The 25973-nt window shown below is 38.1% G+C and overlaps 1 protein-coding gene across 1 annotated transcript in view; it reads left to right on the top strand.

Annotated features, from left to right (window-relative positions):
- Window positions 1–25973, top strand: part of FLT1 (fms related receptor tyrosine kinase 1) — a 172680-nt gene that overhangs the window by 95991 nt on the left and 50716 nt on the right. Inside the window, exons 14-15 of the mRNA XM_008536754.2 lie at window positions 2272–2418; window positions 24081–24212. Of these exons, the coding sequence (XP_008534976.1) occupies window positions 2272–2418; window positions 24081–24212 (279 nt within the window). The remainder of the gene's footprint in view (window positions 1–2271; window positions 2419–24080; window positions 24213–25973) is intronic.

Here is a 25973-nt window from a genome sequence, read left to right as displayed (position 1 = left end):
TGATCAATTGGTCATTTTGAAACTAGCCAAAAATGAGACTCTTCACGTAGGAGAACATTTTTTCAGAAATGGGTACAAAGAAAGAAATCATAATACTGTATGTTTCAGACATGTTTATATGAACTTTGTATTTAATTGAGTGTCTTATGTTTATTCTGCAGCCTTTTTGCTGCTTCTCTTGTCTGAAGTTTTGTGTAGTACAGGTAGGGGCTTTGGGAGTTCTTCATGATATTTATGTTAAAATAAAATGTTCTCTTTTATATAAGTATTGTTTTCCAATACACCTGTGAGGGAAGCCAAATCTTGTATTGATGATGTTACAGTTTGTAGCTATGAAAATAATTTGGGTGTTGCAGGCCCTATATTCAGACTTCCTTTTTATAATAAGGCCTATGGGCAATGACAGATTATTTTATCATATTTAGTGCATAGAAAATAGTAAATGTGCTATGGGAAGCTACTAAAAGTATAACTCAGTGAACTGGATCTGAGTTTTAAATGAGGAAGTTGGCTTGCCACTGTAAAAGATACTAAATAGTAATATGATACTGTTCTTTATTATCTCGTCATGTTTCACTGGTATGTTTGGGGTCTTTACCGTGTAAAAATGTCAAAATTGTAATGATCAAGCATGTAAAAGTTATCAAAATTGAAGATTTTGATACATGGCTGCATTTTCTATTAGTTAGAGCTATTTGACAGATTGTACAACATGCAAACACAGAAATATTAAAATGGTTCTGCCTGGGGGTAAAGATAGACAAGGAAAGATACACTGAAACAGGCAAAAGGATCATTGCTATCATCTATCCACACTGTTTGAAGAGTTTATAAATCAGAGTACTTCCTTCAACACTCTTTTTTGCCTTCAGATTTTACTTTGTATGAAATGAGAAAAGACTAATGATAAGCTATAGAAATCCAAGTTTAATGAGAAATCTGTTTCTCCTAACAGATAGTAACTGCCATGTTATACTAAGTCAACATGTTATAAAAGTTATGTGATAATATACTCTTTAACCTGAGATTTCTAAATTGCTTTAATGAATGCTAATCCTGAGAGTTTCCCTGAAGGAATAAAAAGAGAAAGGTTTTGGGACTGTGTCATCTCTTAGAGCATGGTAATCACTCCTAAGCTGCTTTCACAGTTTTAGTACAATAAGATGAGGACATCAAAAACGGTCAGAGAAAGCTCATACTGTATAATTGAAACCAGTGATGCAGAATGTGTAAGTTATGCCAAAACTCTTTTGATTCTGTTCCAGGATTTGCAACAAGGGGGGAAAAGGATGATTTGGGAGGGTGGGAAAGACATTAGGAGTTGTCTTTATTCCTTTACCTTGGAAGCTTGAGCTACCAATCCAGCACCGGCCTAACTAGAATGTATACACATCAGCAGGACTGACTACTTCATTAAATAGAGACACTGTACTCACTGGGGGCCTGGGGTACTGCTGTTCCTATGTGGGATTTTAATGTTGTAATGTATTGCATCCTAATGTATTAAATTCATTTTGTTGTACTATATTGGTTGGCATTTTATTAAAATAAATTGTATTGTATCATATTTGTATGTTTTAAGAGAAAATAATATAAAATACAATATTTGTACTATTATATAGTGCAAAAACTATAAATCTGTGCCTCTGCCTCTTGAATTAATCTTTTGGTCGCTTGCATTTGGGAAGGGAATGGAGGAAGGAAATAATCAATAAAGCATTCAAAGTTCAAGAAATTCTCCTGTTTGGTCTGCTGCCTTACAATTTAGATTACTGACAGCTGAGTAACACAAATATGCTCACCCTCACAAACACATCAATAAAAATACATACAAAATTATATTAGCTCATCACTATACTACTGTATAATTATGTAAAAATTCATTACAAGCCTATACCCAAAATCATGTTTTCACTTAGAGTTCTTAAAATATTGTGCAAAATCATTAGGTTCTTTTGAGAGAAGTAAAGGTTCTCTCAAAAAAAGGAAGGAAACTAGTTGGCCAGGCAAAAACCTTGATATTGAAACTTAAAAATATAGGATTTAGTTCTTGATTTTACTCCGTGTCCTAACAAATTTCAATTTCTTGTAGCAACTTAATAAAGAAGAAGCAGTAGGTTAGCCATAGAGGAGAGACTTAGGGAACAAGATACAAATAAGACCTTATAATTGAGCCTTGCTGTTTCTATATATATTTAATACGTTGATATGCATATACAATAAAAGAAGAAAATTGATGAGTAATAACAATTCCCTTTCTTTATTCACTAGATCAGGAAGCACCTTACCTCCTGCGAAACCTCAGTGATCACACAGTGCCTATCAGCAGCTCTACCACTTTAGACTGTCACGCTAACGGCGTCCCAGAGCCTCAGATAACCTGGTTTAAAAACAACCACAAAATACAACAAGAACCTGGTAAGAGATCTTTTTCCCTTGTGTTTACTGTTTCTCATTATCCCCTTCTTCCCTTAACACTCCTATCACCTCCTTCCGGTACATCTAGAACCACTTGCCGATAGAGCTGCGAAAAATTGGGCTCTGGTTCATGCTTATATCAACTTCACATGAGGAATATTTGAGCCAGTTCTTATGCAGACCATATTCCTGACCCTATAGAAAGATCCTTATGGAATCTGCCTTACAGAGTGCATTCAGAAAGAAATGGTAAGAGCCACTTAGAAAATGTTTCGGTTCACCTTGACAGCAGGGAAAGTGAAGAGTTAGTTCCTTAGCTTGAGGGTATAGCAGAGCTTTGAATATCTGGCATACATGAAGTTCAGAGTAGATTTATAGTCTTTTTAATTCACCTACACCAATTTTATCAATTTGGTAGGAAGAAGAATATTTTAAAAGATATTTTATAATACTTGTAAAAAATTCTAAACTAATGGTTATGTGTTCATTTCCTTTCCACAGAAAATACATTTAAAAACAGATAGGCTTAAATCAGCCAGCCCCAATGGTCTAGTGGTTAAGATCCAGCACTCTCACCACGGCGACCCCAGTGCATTTCCTGCTCAGGGAACCACACCACCATCTGTTGGTTGTCATACTGTCATGGCTGTGTGTTGCTGTGATGCTGAAAGCTGTATCACTGGTAGTTCGAATACCAGCAGGGTCACCCATGGTGGACAGGTTTCAGCTTCCAGACTAAGACAGACTAGGAAGAAGGACCTGGCCACCCCTTTCTGAAAAAATTGCCCATGAAAACCCTGTGAATAGCAGTAGAGCATTGTCTGATGTAGCGCTGGAGAGTGAAAGGATGGCGCAAAAAAACTGGGCAGGGTTCCGCTCTGCCATACACAGGGTTGCTACGAGTCAGAGTTGACTCAATAGCATCAACAACAAAAACTGAAATCATTAAGTATAAGCACTATCTATTGCCTGCCTCATAATTCCATGGTTAAATAAGATTAAAATGAACTTATTTATAATTTTGATTAATAATTACATTTATATTAAAAATAAAATTGCCATTTATTTGTAATATCTCAACAGCCTAAATGAAATAACTGGCAGTATGGAGTGGTCTTTAAATGTAAGTCCTATACTCAAAATCAAAATGAAATCTCCATTTGAGTTTGATGCACAGAAAGGGGTTGTGGTATAACATCTCCAATTTCAAGATATTTACAAATGTCTTAGGACTTACACTCAGCAGGTCCAAAACTGATCACATCACATCATTTTTCTCCGTAAAGCAGTACCTCCTCTTGTACTGACATCATATACTTCATCATCCAAACTAGAAGGTAATGACCTCTCCTTCACCCTATTCCTCTAATCAATCCCCAGGCTAAGCAGGTTATACCGACTACACACTAAATATTTCTCAAAACCTTCTTTTCCTCTGCTTTCCTATTGTCATTCTCTTGGTTCAGATGTTCACTATGCAGCCCCTGAACATCTGCAGCAGTCTCCTAACTGGTCTCCCTACCTCTCTTTTCTCTCTTTGCATCTGTTTCCCACACAGCTATATAAAACGCAGCTGGGAACATGTCACTTCCCTGTTTCAAGTCTTCCACTGGCTCTCCATCACACAGGACCGAGTTCAAGCATCTGACAGAGAAGGCGTTCAACGACTGGCTCTGCCTACTCCTACAACTCTATGCTCACCTCCCCTGCTTTGAACTTTATATTCTAGCAATTGCCAAACTCTTATAGATCATCACACACGTTATGCTGTTTCAACCTCCTATGCTTTTTTTTATTCTTGTGTCCCCTCTGCCTGGAGTACTTTCCCTTCATCTAATGCCTACCCATCCCTTAAGACCAAGATCAAGAGTGTTCTCCCTCCAGAAAACCTTACTCAACTTCTGCGAAGAGGAGGCAGGTCCTCTATGAGTCTTTATTATTTATGAATGTTTCTATTCTCTCTCACGGAGTTGTTTTCTGATCATCAGTTCATATGTGTCTGTATTATCTATGCATATTGCTTCCACTCTTACTATATAGTATCATCAGTTTATGTGTATGCTGTCTTACCACGTGTGTATCAACATACGCCATCATCCTGAAGGCAAACAGTGTATCTTTGTCTTATTTGTATCCTTCTTACTTGTCTTTTTATCCTCAGACCTGGAATAGTGCTTGGCAATCAATAAATGTTTCATGAATGAATGAATGAATGAATGAATGAATGAATGTTTTTCAGAAAATCTTATTCTACCCTTAGCAAGTTCACTTGGTAGCACAAATGCCTAGACTTGGGGGTACGGGCTCTATCACAGACTTTTTAAAGGTAAAGGGACCTTTGGAATATCTTCAGGCCCATTTGTGGAACATAAAATTTAGACCCAAAGAGGTAAAATGATTTGCCCAAGATGACACACTATTAAGATGGGTAGTTTCATAGAAAACTAATTCTTTGAGATATTCTACCAAAATAAAAGGATAAATGAATACACGAATAAATAAATAGCTTGTGAAACAACACCTGTAATATCCTCCCATTAGAGATTCAGAGTTCATATTAGTATATCAAAGGCCCAAGGAAGTGCTGTACTACATAAATCAGGTAAACTATGCTTTTAAGCTCTGTATTACCCAAACTTACTTATATTTTAAGCAAATACAAAATACATTTTAAGAAGTGTTAATGTAAGATGTTGGGTGGTTCTTTGAAAGAAGTAAATTTGACAAGTTCAGTTTTCATACTTTGAATGTGAGTTAAAGTATTAGAGTTGACCCAATTTTGAAAGCTCATGACCATTCTGGAACTAGAGCATAGACAAAGCAAGAGAATGTGCCAAGGCAGTTACTACACACAGAAAAAGGTTATGAGGTGTTAGAGTTTGAGTCCTAACATTGCCCTCATGAGTCAGAGAATTTGGGCAACTCACTTATCCTTATTCTCTGAGCCTCTATTTCCTTATTTATAAAACTGGGATAATACTGACCACAGGGATGTAGTGAGGTTTAACTGAGTTAACATAACTAAAGTGACCCATAGTGATGGCTTAGTCAGTGCCACCTTCTCATCAATCTCGTTTATACAAAAATTGGCCAATGAGTTGTCAGAATTCGTTGGAAGGTGTCAGAGGGTTAATTAATGTCAGCTCAAATGTCAAACAACTCTACATCTAATAAATCTTCCTCCCAGCTTTCTTTGATCTTCTGAGGGCCAAAAGAAGAATATCTAAAAAGAATCTTATGTAAATTCTTTATAAATCTTTATCATTCTAATATGCTATTAGCATTTATTGAGTTCAACTGCACTAAGTTGTCAATTTTATCTCTTTTCCCTTTATTCACTCTTTAAAACTACTATAGCCTTTTGGAAAGGAATTTCTTAATTTTTTTGAGATACTCTTTTACATGTATACAGTATTTATAAAATTTCATATGTAAGATTGCCATTTGATGCAGCAAATTCAGCAGCCAATGCAATATGCTCTTTGACTAGGACCCTTATGTCCATGCATATAGACATCTTCAAAAATACCAATTCTTTTATGGTATATCTTTTTATAAACCTATGAGTACAGATTACAGGTACCCAAAGCAATAAACCTTGACTCACTGATTGTTCCAAAGCCTAAATGGAAAAACATCAAGATGACAGCCTGAAAAAGACTGAAAACTAGGTCATCATATACTAAGCCTTTGGAAAGCTAGACAGTTTTAAAACCCTGAGAATAAACTGTACATCCTTTAGAGACTTGAGATGCATCTTTTATATGAAGCCTGGCAACTCAAAAAGAATTTATATTCTGAGAGTATTTTAGTGACCTTGGATCATTGATAGGATCCAGCCCATTATCACTGTTATTTGTTAAATGACAACTTACTCTATTCCAAAGAAAATGTGAGAGAGGAAGCAGGGCACACACAAGAGTTCACGATCTAGACAAGTGGCCGTAAAACACCTGCTGAAAGAACATAGTGGAGTAGAATTTTTTTCCTTCCTTTTCGTTTCCTCTCAGGAAAACCTTTCAGTAGGGCACAGTCATTCCATAGAAGAAATGCAATTTCAAGAAAGTGTTATGAAAGCTGAGTAGTAAATTCTTGGGCCAAAGGGCATCAAGCAGGAACAAAAGGGATCCTAAGCACGCAGGCACAGGAAAGCATGAGCACAGGGGGCATGAGGCAATCTCCACTACAGCAACTCAAATGAGCAGAAAATGGGCATCCTGGAAACCACGCTGCCTGACAACCCCCAGAACAGGCTCCCTGCTGCCAGCCACACAACCCCTAGCTTTTCAGGGCCTCAACTGCCCGGCCCCACCCTACTAACTGATTCGCTCCCACTACCCCTGACCTCTGTACTCTCCTCTTCTCCCCTCAGCCTCTGGGCCATAGAGGCGCCTTCACTAGGGATCCTCCTTTCACATTCCAGTGCACAGTGACTCTTCCCTTTCTCCGATGTCCAGGTTTATTTACAATTCATGTCACAGAGTGCATCACCTCGTTGTTCTCGTTTTATCTGTGCTTATTTTTAAAACCTTTGAAGATAGATATAATGTCTTAATGTCTTCTCTATTAAAAACAGTAATAGATTTACTGAGCCTTCACAGGTACTAAGGCACTGTGTTAGGAATTTTACAAATATGTCATTTACTTTTCACAACTATCACCTGAGGTAGGTACTGTTATTAAATGCTTTCCATAGATGTATTTTAACTTAACAAGCACACATTACGTGCCCAGTACTGTTCTAAATACTTTACTAATATTAATTTGTTTAGTGCCCTAAGAATTCTATGAAGTTTGCTAAATTATGATGCCTGTTTTACAGACCAAAAGATGAGGAAGCAGAGACATAGACAGGAGAAATAACTGGCTCCAGGTCAGAGTTAGAAGGTAGCAGACCAAAGTTCAAACCAGAAGATGACTCCTGAGCCTGTGCTCGCACACTCAACATGTGGAGCCGAACATCAGTCCTCACCAGAGCACAAATAGGCAGTGGTTGTAAATGACCTCATGGGCATTAACAAGCACGTATTTAAAACAATGACTAGTTTCTCATTTCCAACCCTTGAAGATTAAGCTTCCTAAAGACTATAGTTTATTTTAAAAATTTACTTATTAAAAATACTTAAAGCATATTAAAAATATTTAAAGCATTTTTTAAAAAGTAGACAATCCATGTATAAAGTTAAAAGTTATTCTGAACACAAATCCAGTTACTTTCACGTTTTGAAAGATCCAGAATTCATTGCATATTAGCCCAACACTCTTTTACTCATTCAACAAACATTTATAAGGCACTACTTTGTGTTTGGTGCTGTGCTAGGCTCTGCGAATAGAGCAGTGAACAAGAAAACTAAAATCTGAATAACAAAATATCTAAAGTAATTAATTTGTATACGTGTTTAAATGAATACAGCTTCTTCAAGCAGCACCATGTGTGTCCTAACTTATTCACTATCATCACATCAACTGGGCACCAGAGTTAATGAGTCTAAAAATGGAATGACGCAAATTAATAAACATGACAAGTAGAAAATATTATGGCTCAATCAGGACTAAAATATCTTTAATGTAGTAGATAATTGAAAAAATACTTTTCCTTTGTGCTTTAATGCTGCACATACAACAGGTTCTAAATCATTAATGTTAGCTGAATACACAGAATGGAAGAGCAATAAAGAGGAAATAAGAGAAAATATGTGAGAAGTAATAAAGGTGGCAGAACATCCAAATCAGAACCGAGTAACGAAGCTACCAGCAACTATTAGAAGGGACTGAGAGGTGCAAAGTGTTGAAAGAAGAAGGTAATTTGACACATATTTACTTTGAAGAGACAAGTGAAAATGGACTAGCTGAAGTAAGTATAATATAAAGGGCCAGACATGAACAAAAAACGTAATGTGAAAGGACCAATACCAAAAAAGCACCAGACAAGAGCTCTCCGCTGGAGACGAAGTCTATTTGACAGTGGCTACTTTGAGTACAGTTTGACTCTTAGGGGTACGCAGACAGCAAAGCTCCTTTAAGAAACAGTCATTTCTGTTGGGCTAAAAATTTAAAGGGTTTGCACCCAGACTTGAAACAATGGTATGAAGTCACCTTGGAGAATGTATGACTCCCCCGAGCATCTTCATTACTTCTCCAGTCACCCACCCAAAGGACCAGCAGCTCCTCCAAAATGATCAAAAAGTCACCTTTCTGCCTGACCCTCTTCCCAGATTCTCCAATGAGGTCCTAAAAATGTTTCAAGCTGTGACAGGTGGCAACTTACTTCATGGTGGCACTGTGAGGCATCAAGATAAGTTTGCAAAGCAGATATGGCAGAAGGTTCATCTAGCTTAGTTTTACTCTGATGTAAGCTCAAACCATCTCACAAATGATTGTGCAGAGAAAAACGGGGGTTCTGAAAAAGTCATTGAAATGCTGAAAAAAGTAACAAGCTCTCCTCTGAAAATATTTAAGAGAACAGAAGGCAATGTTAATCTGAGATGTATTTAGTAAGACCTGCTTGAACCGAGAAACTATCATCAAACTATTACTTAAACTAAATTTCTATGACAGAAAAACATTTTCAGAATATTTTCAGATTAAGGCAGTAGGATTAGAACAAGGAGTTTAGAAAGAATAAATTCTGTCTTAAATAGAGTGAGGATGGAACAGGAGAGAACCACCCTAACCCACTGATTAATATTCCTTCCTAAATGGGATCTTGGTCACTGGGACCACTTATCTAATGACCTGAAAGGGACATCTTTCCTGTCACCACTATATCACCAACACCAAATATCTGCACTCATAAGTGCATATTCAGATCAAGGTGACCTACTGTCCTAGTACCTGGAGGGACAGAATTATATGTGAAGTGTAAAGTGGTTTTCATAGATCTGGGAAAGATCTTCAGGAAAAGTAGAAGAGAGATATAAATGAGGATGTTAATGCCTAGTGATGATAAACTATCTGTCACCCTCAGGCTATAAGAATCAGCAGCTTTGCTTGATTTCTTAGTAATAATAAAATTCAGAAATGTCAATAATTTTTTGCAAAACTTGAGTAGTAATTACCTTTTCTTTCTCATGAAATTTACTCTATGGTGCATAAAGAATTAAGAAGTATTGCAGTGGGGCCAGCCCAGTGGCACAGCGGTTAAGTGTGCATGTTCTGCTTTGGCGGCCCAGGGTTCACCGGTTCAGATCCCAGGTGCGGACATGGCACCGCTTGGCACGCCATGCTGTGGTAGGCATCCCACATATAAAGTAGAGGAAGATGGGCATGGATGTTAGCTCAGGGCCAGTCTTCCTCAGCAAAAAGAGGATTGGCAGCAGTTAGCTCAGGGCTAATCTTCCTCAAAAAAAATAAAAGTAAAAAGAAGTATTGCAGAAAAGAAATATGTCCAAGGGGCTGGCCTGGTGGCATAGTTGTGGGTTCATGCACTCTGCTTCGGTGGCCCGGGGTTCTCAGGTTTGGATCCTGGGCATGGACCTACACACCGCTTGTCAAGCACGCTGCACACTGTGGTGGCATCCTGTATACAAAATAGAGGAAGGTTGGCACAGATGTTAGCTCAGGGACAATCTCCCTCAAGCAAAAAGAGGAAGATTGGTAACAGATGTTAGCTCAGGGCCAATCTTCCTCACCAAAATAAATAAATAAGTAAATAAATAAATAAAAAAAAAGAACTGTGTCCAAGATTCCCAGGTGCACAGAGGGCAGTGCGTGGGAAGGCAAGTTGGCTGTTCCATTTATCACCTGCACTGAGCCAGTCAATCTGCTGATGTAATTGGCTAAGCAGCTATTCTCATCGTTCCTTTCTCTTCAATATGTGCCTTTAAGGTAAGGGTGTCCATGTACCCAGACCCAGAAGGGCCAAGCTTCACTGGTAGATATACCAGTAGCGCTTCTCCTCTGCCAGAATCTTCAAACAAGTTCTCAAGGTTTAGTTGTACCTCTGACAAGAATATAAGCATGAGGGACATCCTGAACATGTTATAGAATCAAGGCTCAGTTCTTTTTTAAGGATAAATTTCCATTTAGAAGTTGAAGAGAAAGGAATGGAATTAAGGAAGGAGTGTAGTCAGATTTACAGCAGGGAAAACATTTAATTGGTTGGAGCTGCCAGAGTTCAGAGCTACAAGCCCAACCCCAGACAAAAGAAGGGGCCTGACTTTAACCACAGCCCCTAAGGTGTGAAAAAATGAAGAATGTTACTTTATGCACTTTCTACTGCTCTGCAATTACTTGTTAATGATTGGCTAGTTCAAGGAGACTGAAAAGTACAGCTGTAGACTTCTACGGTTTACATCCAGAAAAGTAAAGTAACCCATGAGGAGAGTCCCATTTTGTATTGGGAATCAATAGAAATTATTTATGGAGAGTCAATCTTGACCCCTAAAATATCCCTATTGTCAAGTTCCAGCTTATTTAGGTCTTGCACATACATACATACACACATACATACATAGCATCATATTATATCCTAATGCTTTGCCCAAAGAAAATTTCTTGGATGTATTTTCCAGTATAGCATCTTCATCCCCATTCAGCCCAGAGAAGCCTCCTGAAAGCTAGAGCCAACTGAGGATCACACATTAGGCAGCACAAATCCATTCATATAAATAGCAGGGCCCTCTGCTAGTTGTTTAAGTTTGGTCGTGTGCCTTTTTAAAAGTCCCCTTGAATTTTCATATGAAAAATTTAGAATGTAAGAAATGGGAAAGAACTTGCAAATGTGGGCATCGCTTTAGAAAGCACCTCTCCCTCTTTTTTTTATTGTGGCAAAAAACACATAACACAAATTTTACCATTTTAACCATTTTAAAGTGCACAATTTAGTGATGCTAAGTATATTCACAATGTTGTGAAACCATCACCACTGGCTAGTTTCAGAACCTTTTCATCACCTCAAACGGAAACCTCATACCCATTAAAGCTTCTCCTTTTTGACTGTGAATTAACCTCCTCTTCTGATTCTTTTTGTGACCCCTGCAACACACGGAACTGTAGTTTGAGCACGGCCAAGATGAGCAGCTTGTTTTGCCTGAAGAGCAGTTGATGCTTGAGGGACCAGTGGCAGAGAAAAGAAATGACGGGAAAAAAAAAAACAAAGACGAGAGAAATAAAGAAATATGGGACTATGATGGAGAAGGAGGGAGGGCAGACTCTCTCAGCAGTCATCCCAGAGATCTCAGGACTATATCCTGTCCAAAGTCACTAACCCCACAACTAAGAGCAACTGTCCAGGCTCTTAGAGTGGGAGGGGTTCTCAATCCCCAATCTACAATTTGCTGCTTACAATGAAGACTGGGTGACTAAAGAAGGAAAACTTACACACTACCTTAGCTAAGTTTGCTCCTCTATCCCTTAGCAAAATAATCAGATGAGGTTTTTCTGTTTTTTTTTAGAATTTGTAAGTCCAGAATTTGTATGGAAACCTCTCCTCCCCCCAAGTACAAACTTGACAGAGTTTAACCAGGACCTAAAATGACACACAGCGATGCAGCTGGGGTCACTGCTATGCCCAAATCAATTAAGGAAAATATGCAAACAAATATATTCTCAGCTAACCTATTCAGTGAACTCAGCCCGTCACTTACATGACTGTAAATCACTGCTGAAAAAGTCAAATCAAGAAAGGTCATTCCTCCTCGCTCCCATATTCAAGTGGTAAACTTGATTTTTGCATAATCTCCTGCTACTAAGGACCATTAAACAGCTCAAGTAGCCATCTCATTCACTCCATCATAATTAAGCTGACCATCACTGAAAAATAAAATAGAACACAGAGAACATACTATATATGAAGCCCCCCCCCCCAACACACACACTGTAGGGGCCCAGGCTTTTGATGGGATGGGTTTTGGTTTGTCCTTTTATTGTTTTAATCCAAAATTGTAAATTTGTTAAGTATAAATCTACTTTTCTTGCTTCAAAAATATTTTATCATTCTATACATAGTCAACATTATTGTAAAGTTTTGCAAATGTTTAAGTATTTGGATCTATACAGTTTTTAAATGTTCATTTGGTGGCTCTTTGCTGATGTTAAAGAGGCCTACAATTTCATTTTTAAAACTACCGTTATTTATTTTAATTAAATAAGTAGTACATGATTATATTTTCATTGTAAAAGATCACATAGTACGGAAATAGAATAAGCTATAAAAATTTCCGTTATGGAGAATTAACATGTGCTAACAGTTTGATGTGTATTTTGTCAACAACATTTCCAATTTTTACCTATATACGTGCATATATACAAATGTGGAGCATGTGTATATATATGTGGGGCAAATGTGAGGTGAATGATAAATGGGATTCAGTCATTCAGTCATTCAACAGCTATTCACTGAGAGCCAACTCTGTGCCAGGAATATATTAGATGCTGGGAATGAGCCAGGGACCTTGAATTTACTTTCTAATGGAAAAGTACAGGTAATAAATTTAACAAACAAAACTATAAGCATGTAGCATACAGTCAGATAGCGATAACTGCTACGATGAACAAAACAAGATAATGGATTACAGAGAGTGACAGTAGTGTGGTTATATGGGAAAGCTAGCATCTCTAAGATAAATTTGAGTTGAGATCATACTATGTGTTTTATGACTTGCTTTTATCACAATATATCTGGGAGGTCTTTCTATGTCAGTACCTATTATTCTGCCTCATTCTTTTTAGCAGCCATACAGTATATTATGGCATGTATTCTTGTAATTTATTTAGCTATTCTGCTGCTGATGGAAAAACACTTTCTTGACTTTAACATCTTATGCAGTGCAATACTATTTCTCTGTCTTAAAACGGTCATAGAAATCCTACTTCACTACACGCAGGAAGGCCACTTTAAGGGAATGGCTATATCCCACACTACAAATGCATCCAACCTCATGGTGGGGCTATGGAAAATCTGAACACACCACAAGAATTTATTGGGGGAGGGATCAATGCACGTATGTGTATGTGTGTGTGCATGCACATGTGTGTGTTTACAATTTATAGATATATATAGTTGATGGCTAACGTCTTACAGCCAATAACCAGAGAGTTAGCACCACTTGACATACTTTTTGAGTGCTTGAATCATCTTGAAATACTTCATTAGAACAACAACAAAGTACACAATGAAAGGGCACAAAAATGCTTTTCATTTTTATAAGTTTAGAAATACATGTGCTTTTGGCACAGTTTCAAGGTGCTCACTTCAACCATGACCCCTTCAAGTGAATCAGTTTACAATTTCTTGAAAGCTTTTGGAAACTATTCTGTTATCATAATCCAATTTTGTAAGTTAAACTAGGGAAGCAATAGACATTATCCCAAATGAAAGGACCTTTGTTTTTGGCTTTTCCCTTACTCAGTGGTTATATAGAGAGGAATATTATACAGCTTTTTTCACCACTGTCCTCAATCTTATTCTTTTCTAAGAGCTCCTCTTCTTTCTCTGTCTTTTTCATGGCTAAAGAGCAAATAGACTCATCAGGGATCACATTACCCATCAGATCTCCTTTAGATCATATGTTTTAAACATCTCATAATTCACTTCCAACTTAACACATTACTATAAGGCTGCTTTTCATTATGCCTCAGATTATTCCACACTTCATCAACTTCTTTGTTCTCACATCCACAAGGCTTTGCCATGAGGCTTCATCTTAGGGTAAAATTCTCAATAGAGAAGGAAGAAGCCACATGGTAACCATTTGAAAATACTGGAATCATTCATCTTTTTAGTGACATTTAATGAGTCCATTACCCTTCACTTCCCAATTTTGTCAGACTTTGCAGTTTACTAAACTTGGATTTCTCGCACCCAGGCATAGTTTTCCAAACCTCCAAAGGTCTGACTGGATATATAAAATCTCCCTTGTGTTCTTTGTGGGAAGTCAATCAGACATCCTGTCTCTAGTTTCCTTGGGTTGCCTTAGCCGTCTTGAATCTATATTTTGGTTCTTCTGGTCCTTAGTTCAGATTCAGCTCTTAGCTAATCAATTCCTTTAAGAGCTACCAATATAAAAGTATGATTATTTACTATGTACCTAGCTACCATTTATTGAAAACATATCATGCTAATTTCAAAGAATTTATCATTTAGCTGGAGAGCCAAGACTATCATGACAATAGCAAACAAAATCTACTTTTTATTTTACTAAATCTGACAAACATATATTAATTACCTACCATGAGCCAGATATTTTACTATATTCTAGAGAAAGTAAAAATTAGCTAAACTTAGTCCTTACCTTTGAAAAAGTTACACATAATAGGTACAAAGTCAATTCATAAGCATGCAACATGAATGGTATAAAATTCCACCGGATACAAATTAGCACATCCAATTTGTGTGATCAGGGGAGGCTTTATAGAGAAGATGTCATTTGAATTGGACTTTGATGGGTGAAGAAGAGAGTTTTGATGATGCCGATTAATTTGGCCAAATTGGATGGACATAATGTTCTCTAAGTCAGGAGTACAGATGCTCAACTATGCAAAAAAAACAAGCCACTGGTCAGACTACTAGGCCAATTTAGGAAAGCAACAAGTCAGATTTTTGTGTAAGGATCAGGAGGCAAACACACGGTGTGCATTTATTTAATCAAATAGGTGAAACCAAAAGCTGTACAGATTTATTTACTCAGTGGTGAATTGGATTAAAGTTCTATTCTATGCTCTTTCATGGGCAATACGGTATTTATATATAAAATGCCAAGATTGGGGCTGGCCTGGTGGCACAGTAGTTAAGTTCACACGTTCTGCTTCAGCGGCCCAGGATTCACCAGTTTGGATCCTGGGTGCAGATGTGTGCACTGCTTGTCAAGCCATGCTGTGGTAGGCGTCCCACATATAAAGTAGAGGAAGATGGGCATGGATGTTAGCTCAGGGCCAGTCTTCCTCAGCAAAAAAGAGGAAGATTGGCAGCAGATGTTAGCTCAGGGCTAATCTTCCTCAAAAAAATAAGTAAATCAAATAAATCAATTAAAATGCCAAGATTGTCCTTCACCTTCTGGTATCATGGGAAGAAATAAAATTATTTACAAAGTCTCTTGAAAATACTAAAAACTGAAGGGGTCGGACATACTGTATGCCTAAAATTTAGACTGCATCTCATGGATAAATATATAGACCAATATTATCACAAACTCTGATCCACAACCCTCATCAGCAACCAACACAATAGGCAATTCAAGTCCTTATACTGAGACTCATCATCAGATTCCTTGGAGTACATTACAAGTTCCTGCAAAAACAACTCAGTGTAAAGTTTTACTTGACCCTTTGGGACTAACGTTTTAGCAGATCTATGAAACTACCTGAGTTTACATTTCTAAGCTCTAGGAACTGGAGCTCTTTGAATCTTAAGATAATAACATTAAATGACAAACAATTTTACAGACTCTGAGGAGAGAGGTCGTAAGTCCATACTACCACATAGGGAGTTAGCATTAACTTCATAATATTCAGCAAACATTGCAAAGCCTCCTCCCTTCCTCACCCTCTAAATTCCATTTTCCATTGTCTTGGTTTATGTGGACATTTCCTCAGTTACTGAGTGTCTGCTGTCTGTTGGCATAGCATTAGACACTGAGGACTCAGTAATGAATAAGGCAGAGTAACCTCTCTCCAAGAGCCCACAGTGAAGTGGGCAAGTGAGAAAGTAAGCAAATTTACTACAAACTGGTATGTGCCAGAGTAGAAGCATGCACAAGGTGATATGAAAGTAACAGAGAAGGGGCTGAAGAGCATCAGAAGATGCTTTCCAGAGCAGCTAATCCCTGAGCTGAATATTAATAACAAGTTAATCAAGTGGCCAGATCAAGAAAGTAACATGTGCAAAGTCACTGAGGCTTATCATGAACTGCCAATAGATGAGTATGGCTCATACCAAGGATATATTTAGGGATATAGCAGGGACAGAAACTGGAAAGAGAGGCAGGAGTCAGATCATGAAGGTGTTTACTTAATAAAAATATAATAGTGTATCCCCATGTACATCCTCTAGGTCAGACTTATGTCTAATCTACCGAACATACACCTTTTTATTGGCCCTTACAGCAAATTTATATAAGTTGATTTGGTTGCCAACATTTAAAATCATGAAAAATCCAAATTTCTGTCTTCTCTTTAAAACCCAGAAGACAGGGTACAGCCCCATGGCGTAGTGGTTAAGTTCGGTGTGCTTCACTTTGGCAGTCCAGGTTCATGGGTTCAGATCCCGGGTGCAGACCTACACCACTCATTAGCCATGCTTTGGCAGCGACCCACATAAAAAGTGAAGGAAGACTGGCACAGATGTTAGCTCAGGGACAATCGTCCTCAAGCAAAAGATGAGGAAGATTGGCAACAGATGTTAGCTCAGGGCTAATCTTCCTCAAACATAAAAAGCGGAAGGTGGGCAACAGACCTTAGCTTAGGGCTAATCTGCCTCAGGAAAAAAAAAACCCCAAAACTCAGAAAACAGCACTGGACTCAAATTCCCAAATTCCAATTAGTTACAGCTAAATTAATGCTTCCACCTTCACATGAGAGACAGGCCTTCTATGCTCTATAGATGGTCTCCCTCCCATGATCTCATCCCCAACTCATTTATGTTATGTGCCTGGCCCCTGAAGACATCTACATTTGCAAATCCTGCTCTGTGCCATGTTGGTCCAATCTGATACAGCTTCTTATAGTAAAGGGAAATAAATCATAAGTTTCCATGGAAATCGTTATCTTCTTAGTGGTTGGAAATTACTTAGGTGGTCCCTCTAGAAGTAAGCTGGCCTACAATTAAATTATCTCAGCAACACAAAGAAGAGCATCATGTTTCTAAGTGAGTTCTATCTGTTAGTTCTAATGACTAACACCCAAAGGGGAAAGAAAAAATTCATATAGAATGACTCTTCAAAGAACTCAATTCCATTTTTCATAACAACAAAACTTACACATATCTAGGAATAAATATAACTAAAAAAAGCAAAATGTTTAAAGAGAAAAATCATAAAACTATTAAATGACATAAAAGAAGACCTAAATAACTCAACGATGTTTGATATTCTTGGATGAGAATATATATTACTAAGTTGAACCATTTTTGAGCCATTTTTGTAGGTCAAAATATTGGCAATTTCATTTGTTTTGATCTAAAAATAAATATGACAATTTCCCTCACAATATTATATAAATTCAGTGGAATTTTCATCAACATCCAAACAGTGCTTTTTACAAAATTTGACAAACTAAACCTGAAATTCATATTAAAGTATAAAGAGCCAAGACAATTTTGAAGAAGAAGAAGGGATCACACCATACCACATATCAGGATGTATTATCAAGCAATCACAACTTGTGTGAGATAGATAAATAGGTCATTGTAAATGGGTTGAGAGCCTAAAAACAAAACCACAAATACACGGAAACTTAGTATCCAATAGAGCCGGGGCCACAACTCAGTAGGAAAAAAGACAGAGTTTTCGGTAAATGATGCTAGGATAATTGGTTAATTATATGGTAAAGATTAGATTCTTACCTCACACCATGCACAATCCTTCCCCAAAAGAAAATCCAGATGGATTAAAGACCTAAATGAGAAAAGGCAAAACTCTAAATATATCTTTGAAACAGATTTTTTTACTTTTAGAAGAAAGTATATATAAGGGGAATGACATCGGAGTAGGAAAAGATTTTTTTTAAACAAGTAAAGAAAAGCACAAAGGATAATGAAAAAATTGATAAATTTGACTACATTAGAATTTTAAAAGCTTTTGTCTTAAAAATTCAGCATAAACAAAATTTAAACTTTTAAAAGACTGTTCATAGAATGAGAGAAGACTTGCAATATATTTAACCATGAAAGGATCAGTATCCACAACATATAAAGAACTCTAAAATCATTGAGAAAAAGACAAATAGGCTAATAGAAAAATGGGCAAAGCACATGAATGAGCAATTCACAGGAAAAAAGGCCTGAGTGGCCAAAAAAATAGAAAAAAGATGTTCTGCCTAACTAGTAATCAGAGAGAGACAGATTAAAACCACTGTGAATATCATTTCATACCCATCATTTTGCCATCAATTAAAACACCTGATAACCCCAGGTATTGGTAAGTACATGGGGGAAAGAGAATTCTTACTCATTGATAATTAAAGTGTAAATTGGCATAGTTTCAAATACAATTTTGTAATAGTAGAATTGAAAATAGGTATCCTATAACCCAGCACAAGGAGATGTGTGCATAACAGTGTACACATAGCTGTGTTAGATGTGCATTGTAGCCTTCTTTGTAATCGCAAAAATGTGAAAACTACCTAACTATCCTGTAGTAGAGAAGTGGATTTTTTTCATCTGTGGCTTTTTTATGCAATGGAATATTATACATCAGTTAAGAATGAACTCCATACATGTGTATCAACAAGGATAAATATTAAAATATTGTTGAATAGGAAAAAAACAAGTTGTAAAAGGATACATACTGTATGACACCATTTATTTAGAATTTTTCAACCCATAAAACAATATTATATATTCTACAGATATATACCTATGAAGAAAAAGGACAAAAACATGCACAAGAAGGATGCGTGCCAACTTCAGGATAGCGGTACCTCTGGAGAGAGAGGGAGAAGGAAGGGAAAAAGTATAAATTTTATTCATATTAAAAGAGAGAGGGGTTTAAAGCAAATATGGCAAAATGTTGACATCTGATTATCTTAATGGTGGGTACATGGGTTATATTTTATTTAGCACTTTTTAAATGTTTGAAATTAATCACAATGAAAAAATTAAACTAAAAAGAACGCCCTTTTTAAGAGGTGAGATCCTCAGGAGAACAGAACCTATACTACAGGAATCAGGTCAGATAAGTGAGTACGACCAGGTTAAGGCATTAAAGAAACTAGAGAAGATGACTATGAGTAAATATGGACGGAAGATTTGAGGAATGGGAAAAATTTATAAGGGTAGTAACTGGCCAATTTTTGTGAGAAGGGAAATAAATAGCAAGAGCAAAGAATGAGAAAGGGCCTGATGAGGTTTGTGAGTGGTTTGTATGATGGTGACGCATCAGTGTCTTTGTGCCATTTGTTACAGTGCAATAGGAGGACAAGTCAGAAAGAAGAGCTTTGTCTGTTGTTTTTGGACAGCCTCTCACGTCATCTCCTCTCCTCCATGTGATGGAAAAAGGAAACCGTGCCAGATGATGCTAGCTCATCAGCATCCTTGGCACTATCCTCTCACCTCCACAATTGTACATCTGCCTCCTTGGATGAAATCCAAGTTCTTTGACTTTTTCTGTTCACAGTGTTAGCCTTAAATTGGGATTTGAGTGATAGACCATAGGTTGAGGTTCAGGTCGGCTGCAATGGAGATGATTGTGAGTTGCAAGATAGCTGTTATTATAAATGTTCTTTGTCCCTGACCACTCACTATCTAGCTATACTACTGTCTGTGATTGAAAACTGTAAGATATAGTATAAATGGCAAAGCTTCAAAGCTTTCATTAAATTATCTCAATTGATCCTCACAGTTATACCACTAAATAGGCAGAGTAGGTATTATTCTCATTTTACAGGTGGGGAAACAGCCCTAAAGAGATTAAATGATTTAGTCAAGGTTATGGGGGAGAGCTCTCATTTTTTTCCTATTATCTGGGCCTAGATTATTGGAACCATCCTGGACTCATCTCTGTCTATTCCTGTATCTAATAAAGCACTAGTTCCTGAGGCTGTTTCTACAAAGTGTCTGTTTCCATTTCTTCCTCTCTACTTCCTTTCCCACCATCCAGATTTGGATCCTCATCATTCCTTACCTGAATTACAACTCGTGAGCTGGACTTCCAGATGCCACTTTTTCCTCATTCCAGGCCATCCTGCATTCTCCTTCTAGACTAAACTTCCTTAAACATTGCTTTCATTATGTCATTTCCCTGCTCAAAAATCGTTGTGACCCTTTCCTTCTACACTGAATGGAAACTCTTTAGCCAGATTTCAAAGCTCTCCTTAATCTGAACTCACCTTTTCCAGTCAACTACTCAAAACAGGTGCTTTGAAAATAGAAATGGCTAACAAACACATGAAAGGATGTTCAAAGAAACACAAATTAAAACAACAATCATTTCCATCTATCAAATCAGCAAAGTTTGGTGTTTTGTATTTTTCAGATGATACTGTTCAGAACTGGCAGGACAATGATAAAACCTCTTATCCTTTGCTAGCAAAAGTGTTAAAGGGTAGAATCTTTTTGGAAGGCAATTTGGTTATATGAATCAAGAGCTTTTGACCTAAAAACTGTTTCTGGAAATCTACCTGAAGGAAATAGTCTGAAATACAGAAAAATCTTTATGCCTAAAGATGTTAACTGGACTGCTATTTATAGTTACAAGCAATTAGATATAATCTAATGCCAATCAATAGGGTACAGGTACATAATGAATGGTTCTATTAAAAGTATCTAAGAACATGGGGGAATACTTATACTATGACATCAAAGAGTGGGGGGAAGTGAGTACATAAAGTTGTATAATCATTAGGAGAAATCTCATGTCATTTCACTACTGAATTTTTTTTCTTTCTCTCCCAGCACACTATTTCACACCTTTTTCTCTCTTTTCAAACCCCCCCAATTCCCTTCTCTTCCTCAATTTAAACAGATGAGCACCTCTTATTTACTTACTCCATCACCAAATTGTCCAATTTACCTATCCCTTTATACTCTACCATCCTTCCTGTTGAAATGAATTAACTATCCCTACTTCTATATAAGGCCAACTTGGCCAATGAATTCCATCCCTCCTCACTTGTGGCATTATTCCTTCCATCCCTTGCATAATCAGTTTCTCTCTCTCTCTCCTGGGTTATTCCTATCAGTACATAAACATGCTGTAAAATTTCACATTTCAAAAAAGAATTCATTCCTTGACCTCATGTTGTTCTACCTCTAAAGTAACCTCCTCACCATCTCTACTTCACCACCTCCTGTTTTCTCTTTAAGTGACAGTTATCATGCGTTTGCTCCCACATATCACTGAAATGGCTCACTGTCAAATTCAGTAGTCAGTTATCTCCCTTCATCTTAGTCTCTCAGCAGTATTGAACATAGCTGACCATTCTGTCCTTTGTGAACTCTTTCCTTGCACCCTAGGAACCATGGTCTCCTGGTTTACTTGTCACCTCTTGGGCTATTCCCTCCTAGTCTCTAGGTTGCTGCCTCCTCTTCCTCTTCCTCAAAGTTCCCAGTGCTTAGCCTTCAGACTTGCTGTCTTCCCTATCCTGACTCACTTCCTATGAGGTTAGTTTCCATTCTTATGGCTTTACATGCCTTCTATATGTTGATTCCACATAGCTGTCTCTAATCCTGATCTCCTCCCTGAGCTCCCAGTGAAACTTCCTCTTGGATGTGCAGTGGGCACCTCAAACTTAATGTGTGTGAAACAGATCTCCTGACTTTTTCCCTCAAACCTGCTCCCCAACAGGAAAGGTATCATTACTTTCCTAGTTATTCAAACCATTAACTTTGAAGTCAAACTGTTATGACTTTTTCACATACCACATGCTAATCCATAAGCAAGCTGATTGGTTTTCTCTTCAAAAATATCCCCCAAGCCACCAATGTTTACCATTTCCAACACAGTCACTCTAGGATAAAGCCACCATATCTCCTACTGGACAACTTCAAGAGCTAGCTAACTGCTCTCCCTGTTTCCACCCTTGTCCCCATACAGTCTTGTAATCTCCAACGGCTTTCTTCTGTGCTCAGAATAAAATCCTAAATCCTTACCCACCCCCGTGGGGTCATACGGGATGTGGGCCCTGCCTAGCTCTCCTCTCTCCTGCTTGCTTACTACACTCTAGGCATACTGGTCTTTCCACTGTTCCTTAAACAAGCTCATTCCTGCTAGACAGATTTTATATTTGCTACTCTCTATGCCTAAAAAGCCCTTTTCCAGATCTTCAGATGGCTCATTCTTTCCCAGCTTTCAGGTCTCTGCTCAGACATCACCTCCTCAGAGAATCTTCTCTAAACACCCTATTAAAACAGCTTCTTCACCCTCCTTAACCCATGATCCTCTTAACTTAGTTAATTTTCTTCACAGATTTTATTGCTACTTGAAATTACATGATTTATTTGTAATTCTCCAAAACTATAATTTAAGCCCTTTGTTACAAGGATTTACTTGCCTTGCTTATTATTGTATCACTAACCTCTAGAATAGTGTCTAGTGCATGATAGGAGCTACAAAATATTTATTATATGAATGAGCAAACTGTGTAAAAAAGTCCACTTTAAAAAGACTAGAAGAAAAATATCTGGGAGGTAAGATTGTAGGTTGGTTGGTTTGTTTACATTTTCTTCATGTTTTCCAATATTTCTCGAATTTTCTATATTGAATATATCTTTTATAATCAGGGGGAATAAAAACCATTTAAACTAACGAAATATAGCCTATTGTCTTGTCAGGCCCATTTTATCATGATTCCAGAACAAGTGCTCAATGAACATTCATTTCAGCATCCTGCCTTTCCTCGGGCCTTCCTTTCTCCCTTCACCTCTGATACTCCTTTAAACCTCAACTCAAGGCCCACCTCCTCAATGCTGCCTTCCCTGAGTATTCCTATCCTTACTGATCTCCCTCCTTGCCCCAGACTTTGCATTTAATTGGTTATGCTGTGCCACATTTATTCATTCTCATTCATTAAACATTTTCTGTTTGCTGGTGTATGAGTGTATGTGTGTGAGAGAGAATATATGGATATGTGTGTCTGGTATTAGTTAATTTTCCCCCCAGCAGATACCATGTCTCAGCCTGCAACCCCCAAAGTCTCTAACAGAGACTAACGGCAGAGTAAGTACTCAATAAATACTTGAAGTACTTGGTGTTAAAGTGTCTGGGTCTTGAAGCCAGGGTCCCAAAAATTCATGGAGCTCCTTCCATGTCACCATACCCCGTAGTAATACTTCAGCTTGTATTTACTGAGTATCACTATGTGCTGTGCACTTGCCATTCATTTTCACACTTATTGAGTAGGAACTCAATAAATTTCTATCTTAAGATTGAGGAACCTGAAACTTAGAAAGATTAAGTAACTTGCCTAAAGTGACTAAACCTGAAGTGATAAGGCCTAGATTAAAACAGCCCAGGCTCTTTGCCATTATGACAAATGAAACACAGTTTTCTTTGACCCATCTGCCACAAATATAATGTGCTCTCAAACTACATGCTGTTGGTCAAGTTACTTAACCTCACCAAATCTCAGTTTCCACATGCATAAAATGGAGACAATGATACCTTACAAGGTAGTTGTGAATGTCAAGATACGAATAGTGAGTGTCTCGTGTCGTGCCTAGCGCATAGCAGGCATTGAGTAAATGATAGTTATTATTATTAGATTTGCTACCTCCTTGATATTTGCTCTTTAAAGTTGGGTATGGCAGCCCCATCTCATTTCTTTCCACACAGTGAACGGCCTTGGTCAGATCCACATCTCCAAAGCTGGGGATCAGAGCTCTGCTGTGGTGGGAAGGTGCTATTAAAAAGCCTGGACCAGAGAAAACAAATAAGCAGCCCTGTCCCAGGTTAACGAGAGCTCGGATTTCCTTGTCTGAATGCATAATGATAGGAAGAGGGTTGTGTTACAGAAGTAGCTGTTTTTGTTTGTCGTCCAGGCCCACTAATCTAAACATCTCTCACTCTCAGGAATTATTTTAGGACCAGGAAGCAGCACGCTGTTTATTGAAAGAGTCACAGAAGAGGATGAAGGCATCTATCACTGCAAAGCCACCAACCAGAAGGGGTCTGTGGAAAGTTCAGCATACCTCACTGTTCAAGGTAAACAGCTGCTTCAGAAAGCAACAAGAAACTCTTCAGACATCTATTTCCCTGTTTGTTTAACTTTCCACCTCCCCGTCTCCTGCTGCTGCTCCAGTCTGTTCCTTTCCCTGACCTCCTTTTCCCCCCCTCCCCGCCCCGTCCCTCTGAGAAGGGACTGTCTGGTCCCACCTGGCAAGGCAGAAGGTGAAGACACTGGCTGGCCACCCTTGAGAGCCCGCCATCTGAACAGAGTCTCTGTAAGGGAAGTAGTTCCTGGAAGAGAGGAAAGCCAGCTGCTGCCAGATGTATGACATTGACCCACAGAGAATGGCTGGAGCGCCCACACCTGTGAGAAAGAAATCCAAAAAGGAAGAAGACGGGTTGTAGATGGGTGAAAGAAACCCATGCACTGGAAATTGTTCATTCTGTTTCCTTTTCCAGTTCCCATGAGTTAGACATATGCTGCTCTTCCATCTGTTTTCATAAGCTGAGTTTTAACACAAAGTAGGCAAAATACTATCAGAGAGAAGCAACGCATAACAAACAGATCACATTTAAGAAAAATATTCCAAGTGCTTCCTCTTCATAGGCCTCAGATACTTCACTGAGCAGCAAAATCCAAAGAAGTCTAATCCTACCCTGGACTATGGCTATGTAGTTTCCATTTAGAAAAGGGTTTAGACCTCATTTCAATTCCCCAAGGCCAAGAATCATCTAAAACATAACATTTACAGCATCATAAAATATCAAATTGGCACCTCTTAGATGTAAATATCTATGGCACATTGAAGTTTTACATGAAAAGATGGAATCTGTTCAGTAGCCTATTTCCAAACGCTCCCCAATAGACTTAGAATATGTAAGTACTTCTTGGGGAGGAAACAGGGAGAAGGCAATATACATCAGCTCTTCTGCCCTAGAAACTTACATTGCTTAAAGACTGTAACTGAGAATTCAGACTCCTTTAAAAGAGAAAATCATCTCCATTTCTTTTACAAGGAGATGATTTTAGAGAGTCTCCTGAAAAATTTGAAACTATCCTACCACCAATTTATACTTTCAGAAAAAGTCAGAAGTAGCATTCCCCAAACATTTTAGGTAATGATGCTATTTGTCTCCCAAATAATCCCTGTTTTAAAGTATTAAGTGTGCACCCCTCTTTAACACCTCCTTCTTCAAAGGATTGTTAATTTATCTTTGAACAAGGCTTCCAAATCAGGCCAGGAAGGGACCGAGATCTGAGAGAGGAGCAGCAGCAGAGAGCAAGGAGGACCCCCTAATCCTCAGTCCAGAGGTATTTTCCCCCCATATGCTCACAACAACCCTGTAAGACACATAGAGCAGTTATTATGAAACTCCAAAGAGGACAGAAATGACTAACCTAAATCCTATAGCCAGGGAATGGCAGCCCTGCAGTGAACTGGCTCTCTTCTTAGATTCACTCCAGCCCAGCGCATGGCTGTCTTCCCTGGCCATGTGTCTATTCCCACGCTTCTGTACTAAGGAATGTGAGTCAGCAATGGCTGGGCACCTGATGGCTTGGGAGAAGCCATTGACTGAAGCAGAGATATTTATGCAAGTATGTAGGTCTCCCCAAAGACTCCACTTCCTTTCCCTTCTCCTTTTCTGCCAGGGTGACCTGGGTTTCCTAGAAGCCACACTGCTTTACGGTACCTGTGAGTTTCTTCTGCCCATAGCCATGACCACCATCCTTCTATTTGCCATAAGTCTGCTCTCCAGGAGGCCTGCTGTTATCCTTTTGTTGTCCAGGGCCAGAGG

The sequence above is a fragment of the Equus przewalskii genome, chromosome 16, assembly GCF_037783145.1.
Source record: "Equus przewalskii isolate Varuska chromosome 16, EquPr2, whole genome shotgun sequence".
Lineage (NCBI taxonomy): Eukaryota > Metazoa > Chordata > Mammalia > Perissodactyla > Equidae > Equus > Equus przewalskii.
This window is presented reverse-complemented; position numbering and strand designations above follow the sequence as displayed.